At 33.4% G+C, this 11,658-nt stretch overlaps 1 protein-coding gene across 1 annotated transcript; it reads right to left on the bottom strand.

The window, feature by feature from the left end:
* Positions 1 to 6,752: 6,752 nt before the first annotated feature.
* On the bottom strand, positions 6,753 to 11,639 carry LOC120316936 (vomeronasal type-2 receptor 26-like). The gene is made up of 5 exons (XM_039363102.1): positions 11,505 to 11,639; positions 9,438 to 9,665; positions 8,601 to 8,729; positions 8,373 to 8,499; positions 6,753 to 7,651 (listed from the first exon to the last, which is right to left on the bottom strand). The coding sequence occupies exons 1-5, from the start codon at positions 11,637 to 11,639 to the stop codon at positions 6,753 to 6,755; spliced, it is 1,518 nt and encodes a 505-aa protein (XP_039219036.1).
* Positions 11,640 to 11,658: the final 19 nt, after the last annotated feature.

Below are 11,658 nucleotides of genomic sequence, written 5' to 3' on the forward strand. Positions count from 1 at the left end.
TTTTCCAATATTTCAGGGGCTGGAACAAAAAAGAGGGAGTCAAGCTATTTTCCAAAGGGCCTGAAGGCAGGACATGAAGCAATGGGTGGAAATTAACCAAAGAGAGAAGCAACCTAGAACTAAGGAGAAACTTCCTGACAATTAGAACAATTAACCAGTGCAACAACCTGCCTCCAGAAGCGGTGAATGCTCCAACACTGGAAGTTTTTAAGAAGAAACTAGACTTTAAGAATCAGAGGCTTGAAGGAAAATATGCCAGAAAATTTGAGAAAGCTGGTGGCAAAAGATATAGCTCTGATTTTGGGGTGTGAACCTGAAGAAATAATGAGAGATATAGAAAACATATTTAGAGTTAATTCATGGATTGCAAAGCAAAGAAATTTACCGAGAGATGTGGTGATTTATTTTGCAAGGAGATCTTTATGCAATGAAATAATACAAGTGTTTTATAAGCAGAGGTTTCAGATTACTGATCAAGATGTCATAATATTAAAAGAAATTCCTCCAAAAATTTTAAGAAGGAAGGATTTTGCTTTTTTGGCTGATGAGTTTAAAAAACGTCAACTTCTGTTTAGATGGGAAATGCCAATTGGAATAGTGGTGAGCTATGCGAGGACATGCTACAAACTTAATACAATTTCAAAGGCGAAAGAGTTTTATATTTCTGTCCTGGGAGCAAGCTCACCATCATCTCCACAATCTAAAACTGCAGAGGTGAAGTTGGGAGAACAGCCAATTGAAGGTGTCTTATCATTGGGGGTTGGAGAAATACAGGCTGAATTTTTACATCAGCCTTTTGTGATAAAAGAAACTTCAAAGGAACAGAGAGTAACACGAGCAGCTCATAGACACAAGGAGAAGGAGCAACAGAAGATGGAGGCAAAAGTATTAACACAAGAATCCACTACTTCTGAGCCTGTGGGAGGAGCAAGATCGAAGAGATCTTCAACAGCAGATCTTCATGCAGTCTTTTCCAGGCTTCAGGCCGGAAAGAATGGTAAAGTTTCTGACTTGGAATGTTAATGGCTTGAATTCTCCACAGAAAAGAAGGAAAGTATTTCATTATTTGAAGCAATATAATACTGATGTTGTATGTTTGCAGGAAACTCATATTGCTTTAAAGGACCAAAAGTATTTGTTTAATTCTTGGTTGGGTTTACATTTTATATCCTCAGCTCTGGGGGAAAAAGGGGTGTTGTTATTTATGTAAAGAAAAACCTGTCAGCTAAACTTATAGACTCTGGATCTCAAGGAAGATATGTTTTTATTGAGTTGGAGATGTATGGCAAGAAACTTCTTATAGTGGGTTTGTATGCTCCTAATCAACAACAAAAACAGTTTTATAAATTATTACATCAAAAATTAACTTCATTGGATTATAAATCTATTATCTTGATGGGAGATTGGAATGGTGTTTTAGAAACAAATAAGGACAAGAAAAGATCTTCCATGCTCTCCAATCAAGCTAAATTACCTAAGACTTTTTTTTTATTTGAAAGATGACTTGGAATTGAGAGACATTTGGCAGGAATGAAATGTGGAAGAGAGGGACTTTACCTTCTTTTCTGACAGGCATCATTCATTTTCAAGAATTGATTTTTTTTATTACTACTGATTTATATTTTAGTGTTAAGTATATTAAAATTTTTCCTAGAACATTGACGGATCATAGTCCTGTATGGTTGGAATTATTTGTGGAGAAGGGGAATAGAAGATCTTGGAGGTTGAATGAGAACTTATTCAGGGTAAACTCACAGAAGTGTAGAGAATATCTGAAAGAATTTTTTACTTTGAATATGTATAAGGGTACTTCAATTGCGATGGTGTGGGATGCTAGCAAAGCTTTTATGCAAGGAGTTTTGATTCAAATGAATAAAGCCTACAGGCGTAAACAATTGCAGAAAAGTAAACAGCTGGAAGAGGAGATTAAATTGAAAGAAAGAGCATTAATTTTGAATGGATAACATAGATAGATAGAATAAATTATAAAGGTAAAGTGGTTTCTCAACAAGAGCTGATTAAAAAAACTTTTTTAGATTTTTATACAAAATTATATACTGGTGAAAAGATACAGAGTTTGGATATAGATAAGTATTTACAAGAAGCCCATTTTCTTAAGCTTACAAATGATCAACAAAATGAGATTAATGGCTTAATTACTTCAGAGGAAATTATTATGGCTATTAAACAATTAAAAGTCAGCAAAGCACCTGGTACAGATGGATTGACTGCAATCTATTATAAAACATTATCTGAGGAATTGTTAGAACCATTAAAAGAACTTTTTAATAGTATATTATTGGATGCAGAGATACCTCCATCTTGGAAAAGGGTGTTTATATCACTGATTCCAAAAGAAGATCAAGATCTTACTCAACCAAAAAATTATAGACCCATATCTCTTTTGAATACAGATTATAATTTTTTTTCTAAAATATTGGCGAATAGATTGATGATTGTTTTGAAACAAGTGATTCATACTGATCAATCTGGTTTTATAACTGGAAGATATATAAAAAATAATGTTAGACAAATTGTTAATTTAATTGATTATTTGGATAAACATAACCAGATCCCTGCTGCCTTGATTTTTCTAGATGCTGAAAAAGCTTTTGATCAGTTAAATTGGCATTTCTTGTTAAGAGTAGTAGAGAAGATGAATTTTGGGGATAAATTTTTGCAAGCCCTTAGGAGTATTTATCAACAACAATCGGCTCAAATTATAATTAATGGAGGATTAACAGAGGTTTTTCAAATTGGAAAGTTACAAGATAGGGATGTCCGTTATCTCCTTTATTGTTTGTTTTAACACTAGAAATCTTGTTAATAAAATTTTGTGAATCAACTACAATAAAGGGAATAATGATAAATAAGAAGCATTATAGGTTAAGAGCTTTTGCTGACGATTTGGTAATTACTTTATCTCAATCGATTAATTTGGTTTTAGATTTGCTACAAATTATAACTCAGTATGGGCAAGCTTCTGGTTTTAAGGTTAATAATAATAAGACTAAAATATTATCTAAATATTTGACTATTAAGGAAAAGGAAATGTTAGTTAGTTTGACTGGTTTTGAAATTGTAAAAAAGGTTAAATATTTGGGGCTGTATATAACTGCTTCTAATGCAAAATTGTATAAAAACAATTATGAGACATTATGGATTAAAGTGCAGAAGGATTTAAATGATTGAAAAAAATTACAATTAACTTTGTTAGGGAGATTTCTGCTTTAAAATGAATGTTCTACCAAAATTTCTTTTTTTTTTGTTTCAAATGATACCTATTCTGAAAAAAAGGTGTTAATTTAGATGAATGGCAGAAGGGTATCAATAAATTTATTTGGGCAGGGGAAAAAAACAAGAGTTAAGTTTAAGATTATTCAGGATGTATGTGAAAGGGGAGGATTTAAGATGCCTAACTTGAAATTGTATTATGATGCTGTGGCTTTAACATTGATTAGTGATTGGATTAATTTAACAAATCAAAATATACTTTCTTTGGAGGGAAGGGATTTATTATATAGATGGCATGCTTATTTAATTTACAATAAGAAAGTAGATAGGGCTTTTAAGTCCCATATTTTAAGAACTGCTCTATTGCATGTCTGGAAGAAATATTATTATAGATTAAATTATAAAATACCAATTTGGGGGATTCCTGGACACACAGTAGAGGGGATATTGAGAGGTGTGAAGTTGGATAGGATTTCTTATAATCAATTGCTTAAATTGGAACGGAAGGATTGGCAATTAAAATTGCTAGATGAATTAAGGCAAGAAAATATTGTTTACTCTTGGTTTCAGTATAGGCAAATGTTAGATAGATGGAGTTTAGACCAAAAGGTTGGTTTTACTTTGGAAGATGAGAATTTGATAAAACAAATTAGAGATCAAAATCGAGCTCATATAAAGAAAGTTTATAATGTTTTAGTGGAATTGGACTTAGAGACGGAATTAGTTAAAGATTGTATGATAAAATGGACTCAAAATTTTCAAGAGCCGATTTTATTAGATACATGGGAGGCAATTTGGGTTGGGAATGTAAAGTTTACTCAGGCCCAAAATTTACGAGAAAAAATTTATAAAATGTTTTATAGGTGGCATTTGGATCCACAGAAGTTGTCTCGCATGTATCCTAATTTACAACCTAAATATTGGAGATGTGGATGCTTGGATGCAACTTATTACCATATTTGGTGGACATGTAAAAATATAAAAGCCTTTTGGATTAAGATTTGGTGGAACATTCAGAAGATTTTTAATGGAAAGATAAAGTTTTCACCACAATTATTCTTGTTAGATTGTGATGTTAAAGAAACTATTTTAATGTTGAATCTTATTACGGCAGCAAGGTTATTGGTTGGACAATATTGGAAGAAAGATTCTTTGCCTACTATAGAAGAATGGTTGCTTAAAGTTTCTAATTTAGCAGAAATAGCTAAAATTTCTGCTTATTTGAAGGATCATTCACAAGAAAGATACATCTTGGTGTGGAGAAGATGGATAAATTTTGTACAGAATAAATATGGGATTAGAAAGTATTATTTAGTTTTTGAATAACTTAAAGTTTAAAGTGGGAATTATTTATATTGTTATTTCTGTTTTTGCTTGAATTTTTTTTTATATATATATTTGAGTTAAAGTATTTTAGGGATTTTATTATTTGTATAGTTGGATAAGCTTAGTTAGAATTTGTTTGTTTATTTTTTAACCCTGTAATCAGCTCTGGGAAGTAAGGGGAGGGTTTGGGGAGGGAGATAGGGGGGGATATTGTATTGTATTAAAAATTTGTATAAAACTTTTCAATAAAAAAAAGAAGAAACTAGACAGCCATTTGTGCAAAATGGTATAGAGTTACCTGCCTGAGCAGGGGGTTGGACTTGATGATTTCCAAGGTCCCTTCCAACTGTATTATTATTAGTAGTATTATTAGTATTATTATTATTATTATCTCCTACAGACAATTGTTAAGTGAATTTTGTCTCATTTACAGTCTTTCTTGCTACACCTGTTAAGTGAATAACTGTAGTTGTTAAGTTAGTAACACAGTTGTTAAGTGAATCTGGTTTCCCCATTGAATTTGCTTGTCCAAAGGTTGCAAAAGGGGATCACATGACCCTCAGACACTGCAACCATCATAAATATGAGTCAGTTGCCAAGCATCTGAATTTTGATCACATGACCATGGGAATGCAATGGTTGTAAGTATGAAAAATGGCCATAAGTCCCCTTTTTTCTATGCTGTTATAACTTTGAATGGTCACTAAACAAACTGTTGCTAAGTTGAGGACTACCTGTACAAATTTCCTGTATTTTTTGGTTACATTTTAATAAGGAGACTGGGACATAATTATATATGGTCATTATACCATTGCTACAAAAATAATTCTAATGGTGGGCCAAGACTTTTGCACAGTGCAATATGTGCCCTTCCTCAAGAAGTAATTGCTCAGCCTAGTTGTTTTTGATAATTATAAAACAATCTCCAACTTCTTCTTTCTGCAGGATCAGTAGTTATGAAAGGCACTTGAAGACATGGATTACCAGTGCTAGTTTCAAACTGGGATCAAGCATTAATATTAAACCACATTAGACCACACTGATGTACTATTCTAAAACCTGATTAAGGGGCATGCAGACCTCCTGATTCTAAGTGATCTCTCAGCTGTGTTTTGGACCACCTCCAAGAATTAAGTATGATGAAATTGTTTGGCTGTAGTTTCTCTTCATTCTTCAGGGGCAAGTTTCAGAAAACCTTTCTCTTTGAGAACAGGGTTCCATCATACCCAGGGTTCCATCCTACTCAGGATGAACTCTGCTGGTACATAGGAAAGCCACTAACTTCTGGCTATTTCAGAAAGCCTTTGGGAAACTGATAAAATAATGATACATCTGTTGTTATTGAACATGTCTTTCCTCAGAACGTTGCTGAATGTGATCCCACTATCACAATTACCACGATCTGTTTTATGGTTTAATTTTTTTATTGTATTGAAGTAACTGCCACTTAGAACAAACTGGTATTGAAACACTTTATTAGTCCAAGTAAATAAATAAATAAATATAGGATTGTTAACTGAGTATCACATTTTAATCAGGCAAAATAAATCATTTACTGAGTGGAATGAATGAATGAATGAATGAATGAATGAATGAATGAATGAATGAGTCAGTCATTCATTCAGTCAGTCAGCTAATCATTAATCACAACAGGAAAAAATGGATATTGGAAATAGATATTGAAATTACAATCTTATCAAAAGTTTCTTGGAGTACAGCCCATTGGCCTCCCTAAAATTTGATCTGTGTGACTATTTAAATCCTCATAGATAATAGGACCAAGAACAAACATCTGCCTCCTTCCTTCATAGTTATCCCTGTATTTAGCTGGTAAGTCTACAAAATCAAGATAACCAGAGTCACTTGGCTCAGAATAAAACTGTTCACATGATCTGGGACTTTATATCCAGACTTTCATAGGAAATGGACAATTAAATCCTCCCACCAGTGCATACTGGCTCTCTAAACATTTTAAGGTGGGGAACTGAAAGAGGTGAATCTAGTTCAGGCATCCAATTTTATATTAATTTAAAATGTTCATGTATACAGCTAACTGCTGGAAGTGGCATTTAGACTACAAAAAATATCATTAATAGCTCACTGAAGCTAAAGGAAAAGCCAGTAATGGTTTATTCCATTCATTGTTTAGAATCTATATGATTTTTGAATTGTTAGCTGAATGCCATAAGTCTTTAGTGCTTTCTTCTGAAGAGTTCCTTATTATTTAATTCAGGTTTCACTATAATGATATAGATTTTTGGAAGAAAAATACAAATCAGTAGGCCAGCATTGGAGGCCAGGATGGAGAAGATCTCCACAGCCACCATATATTTCCCCTTGGTACTTAAATAAGCTGGGAAGAAAGACAACCAAACAGCGCAGAATATTAGCATGCTGAAGGTGATAAACTTGGCTTCATTAAAAGTATCAGGCAGTGTCCTGGCTAGAAAAGCTATTACGAAGCTCACAACAGCCAAGAAACCCATAAAGCTGAGGACACAGTAAAACATGATATTTGAGCCTTCATTACATTCTAATATAATTTCTTCAGGCAAAGAATGCATGTCAAGATCTGGGAATGGAGGAGCGACAGCCAGCCATGTTATACAAATAATTATTTGAAGAAAAGAGCAGGAAAAAACAATGGAGTTGGCCAGAGGTTTCCCCACCCACTTCCTTATTTTGGAATTAGGCTTGGTGGCTTTAAAAGCTAGAACCACAATTACAGTTTTACCCAAGACGCATGACACAGCTATTGTAAAGATGATGCCAAAAGCACTTTGTCGAATAAGACACATCACCTTCTCAGGCTGGCCAATGAACAGTAAAGCACAAAGGAATGAGAGCAGGAGAGAAACAAGGAGAGTATAAGTGAGATTCCTGTTGTTGGCTTTGACAATGGGAGTGTCTTGGTACTTTATAAAAAGTCCAAACACCAATGCTGTGATTAAAAAAAGTGAGAGTGCAAGAATGGTCAAACTAATCCCTAATGATTCTTTGTGTGACAAATAGATTATTTCTTTCGGAAGACATCCATCTTGTCCATGATTTGGAAATTGTCCTTCTGGGCACTGAATGCAATCATCCATGTCTGAAAGAGAATTCATGTCTACCATCAATATGTCATATTGCCAAAGTCCTTAAAAAATCAGTTAAGATGTGTCTAAAAGAGACAGCTTTAGTCTTTCCCATCACTGAATTATGCTATTGGCTGGGAAGTATTAGTTTATAAATTGGAATATTTAGTAACCCCATTGTATAAGTCACTATCATATATCTGAAAATTATGATTTCCTAAGGACATCCTTGGTATTTTGTTCTGTCTGTTTTGTATGCAATGCATTTTACTCATGTTATATATGTAACCTGGTTTCTTATAGTTTTAACAATATACACAAAATAATACCATGCATATCAGAGGTTATATAGGACTATATCTTCATTTGCAGATGCTACCATCATGATTTAATTGAACAACTGTTAAAATATAAGGTCAGCTTTGCACCTTACATATACCTATCAATATTGTGGGTGGGTGTGTTTGTGTGCGTGTGAGAGACTTTTGAAGACAGTATTAACTCTTGGTGTAAATATTTTAGGAATTGGTTTGCCATTTTCTTCTTTCCAAGACCAGAGAGTCAAAGTCATCTAGCTGATTTCATACCATAAGGTGGAACTAGAGCTTATGGTCTCCTGGATTCTAGTCTGGTGTCTTAACCACCATATCAAATTGGTTCTCATATCTGTATTTGTTTCTGTATCTATATTTACACAACAAATGTTTCTGACCCATTAATACATTAGGTTCTTACCCTTCTGATTTGAAATCTTCCCTTTTGGACAAAGAAAGCAATCATAGCAGCAAAATGGCAGGCCTTCCTTTTTTCTCTTACTAAAACCTTTAAAGCAGTTGTCATTGCATATTGAAATGGGACAGGCCTGAAGGTAAAAAAAAAATAGAAAGACACCATTTAAACAATGACAAATATAATTAATTTGTGTTGGAAGGAAAAAGGCAAAACAAAGGGGGGTTGGCTTACCTGATTTGAATTTGTATGTGGCAGCTTGCTATTTGGTTTGGATAAAAGGATGAACGTTACTGATAAATTTGGAGTTAGAAGGGCATAATTTAAGATTTGGGTGGCATAGATGTCTATGATACAATAAAGCTAAGGTTAATGTAAATATTAAAAATAAGTTTGTTAGATTTGAGCAACAAATATAAACCTAGACTGTACTTTAAAATACCTTTGTAGCTCTTAGCATAGGAAGCATTTGATAGAAGAGAAATGCCTACTAAGTGTTGACTTACTTTGATATATTAGAATTTTGTCAAAAGAAAATGTAAAGTAACAGAAAAAGAAAAACTGGTGATAGAAGGATGTTCAAATCAACGGGTTTTATACATGAGTTAGTAGAAAGATTTAAAGTAGATAAGAGAACTTTTGGTTTTGAGCAATGTAAGACTGAATTTGAAATGAAATTGTGTACAAATGATGAACATGTTATTGCTGAGATGCCTGAACTTTTACTGAAATATGAAACAGAAGAAGTAAAAGAAGGAATGATAAAATGGGCTAAGTTCTTTGGTTGTAATATATACATGGATCAGTGGGAGAATATGTGGTCAAAAGGTTTGAAATTAAAGAGAATTTTTATAAAATGATGTTTCATGGTGCATGTCACCTGAACTCTCTAAATGTTTAAAGGATCTTCAAATGTGTGCTGCAAATGTAGCATACACAACAGCTCCTGCAACAACACCATCCACACCACCATAATGTTAGCACTGCCTTTTGTTAGGACTGGCTGTGTGCAATCCATTTTTTCTTTGGTGAAAAGATCTGGAAACCCAGAACAAATGCATTAACTTATACCTGATTGAACTTGCTAGGCCATATAATATTATTCTCGTCAATGGTGAATGAAGTATTTGATGACACATGTGGAACAATCTTTCCAACTTTGACTCTAAGAAAAGAATTGTTTGTAAATGTCACCCAGTTGATAATATCAAATGCAGCTATTCTTTCACCATTTTGGTCAAAATAAATATTTTCTCCAGCACTGCTGTTAAATGAAACTTTTCTTAGAAAGTGATGTAACTAAAATATAAAGGGAGAAAATTCATAAGGATAACTAATAAGTGGAGGATGTGCTATTTTTAGGAAGGAAGGAAGGAAGGAAGGAAGGAAGGAAGGAAGGAAGGAAGGAAGGAAGGAAGGAAGGAGAGAGAGGGAGGGAGGGAGGAAGGAAGGGAAACATGCAAGAGGTACAAAGTACAAACAACTATTCTATGAACAATGTTTGGAGTATCAGTAGTATAACAACTTTACTTAATCTTTCATTTGCTACTCCTTTTGTTAAGACTGTGCAAAACATTGAAGAGGTCCTTTGTTTTGTTTATGCTTTGAGTAAAAAGCCTTTTCAAAACCACACAGCCTCTCATTTTTAAAGAGTATAACAAACCTTCCATATTGCTCTGTTCTGTGTCATTCTGACAGATTTTCCAATTGAGGAACTTTCAGGATGGGGTTTTCAGGAGTTAATCCAGGGATGAATTGACCTTGTCATGGTTTAGTCTACTGCAGCTCTCATGACATTGTTGAACCAAAAATCTCTATGACTGTAAAGATATCTAAGTTGGTACAGATACCAAATCCATGCAATTAGATACAACTTGTAATTGTTCAGAATCCTAAAAAAAAAAAAAAAAAAAAATCTCATTCCCACTCTAGGAAGATCTGGGAGACAGGCCTTGCTGAGGATGTTATTTCAAAAGGAGTTTCATTTACCAGGATCCTGTAGCAAAGGCTTCTCAGTGACATTATCTATCCATTTCCTATATAAAAGACTACTTCACCCTAAAGAGTTTCCATAAAGAAGTAACATTTTAACTTGGAGAAATTTATTATTTTGGGTCTATATATCCTTAGATATATAAGATTTTGAAAGGTATATAAGAAGGATTTGAAACCTTGTTTGTTCAATAAACAAGGTTTATTTGGAGGAAGGGTGATAAACAGATGTTGAGAATGGTAATAGGGCTGTTTTAGTACAAATTGTTTAGTAAAGCTATATGGTAGATAGGTTTAAGTTAGTATACTTGTAAAAGATTATTTTCATTGTCATTGTGAATATATTGTGGTACACATTTATTTTATTCATGTTATTTTCATTTTATGTTTTATTTCTTGTAATTTTCATTGTTGTTCATATCTTATTTGTTAATATTTAACTGTAGTTGGATTCTTGAGGCAAGATATTAAAATAAAATAAAAAAAAATGCTTTCTTATTGCTTTAGGATCTATTCTGCTGGTTAGAATCTGTCCCTGTGATGATTGTTACTATTTTCTTGTTTTTAATCTGTTTATTTGCTGTGAACAGGTCATATTATTTTTATTAATAATAATAGGAAATGGCTAATATTTCTTTGCAGAGGCAAAAATAGAAGACTCTGTCTTTGGTTTGTTTAAGATTGCAATTCAGCTCTAGCCTTCATTCAATAGCATCAGCTTCAGAAAGTGGGGGGGAGAAACCCTGCATAGATCATCCATCTCGATCCTAACAGTTCATGAAGGAAGCAAGCCACCATGACATCCCTTAGGGCTGGAATTGTTTAATGTTTGCTAAGTGATTAAAGTAGACATCATAATAAACATTCTACTAATCAGTTAACATAAGATGAATCTGAGAGCTGGAATGAAAGGTTTTTTGTACTCAATCATACATAACCCATTTAACATGAGAAATAAAATCAAAATCACATACAAACAGTACAACAGCAAATATCGTCCATAGGTATCACCAAATTCTTTGAAGTCCAAAGTCATGCAAGACTATTGGTGAAATAAAAAGAAGAAAGATCTTCATCCAGTCTAACACCTTATTTCCTAAGTAGTTTTAAACTTGTTGCATGTACATATTTTCCATTTGGTTTTACCTGCCTTGAATGTTGATCAAGAAGCTTCTTCTCTTTTGACAAGGTGTGTTGTTTGGAATTCATCACATGTATTAAGTGCAGGGCATGTGCCACGGTATGGATAGCATTGTAGATACTATAGCTGTGAGCAGTCATTCTTATCTCAAAAACAGAA

This window comes from Crotalus tigris, unplaced genomic scaffold (assembly GCF_016545835.1).
Source record: "Crotalus tigris isolate CLP2741 ecotype Arizona unplaced genomic scaffold, ASM1654583v1 scf7180000019525.322107, whole genome shotgun sequence".
Lineage (NCBI taxonomy): Eukaryota > Metazoa > Chordata > Lepidosauria > Squamata > Viperidae > Crotalus > Crotalus tigris.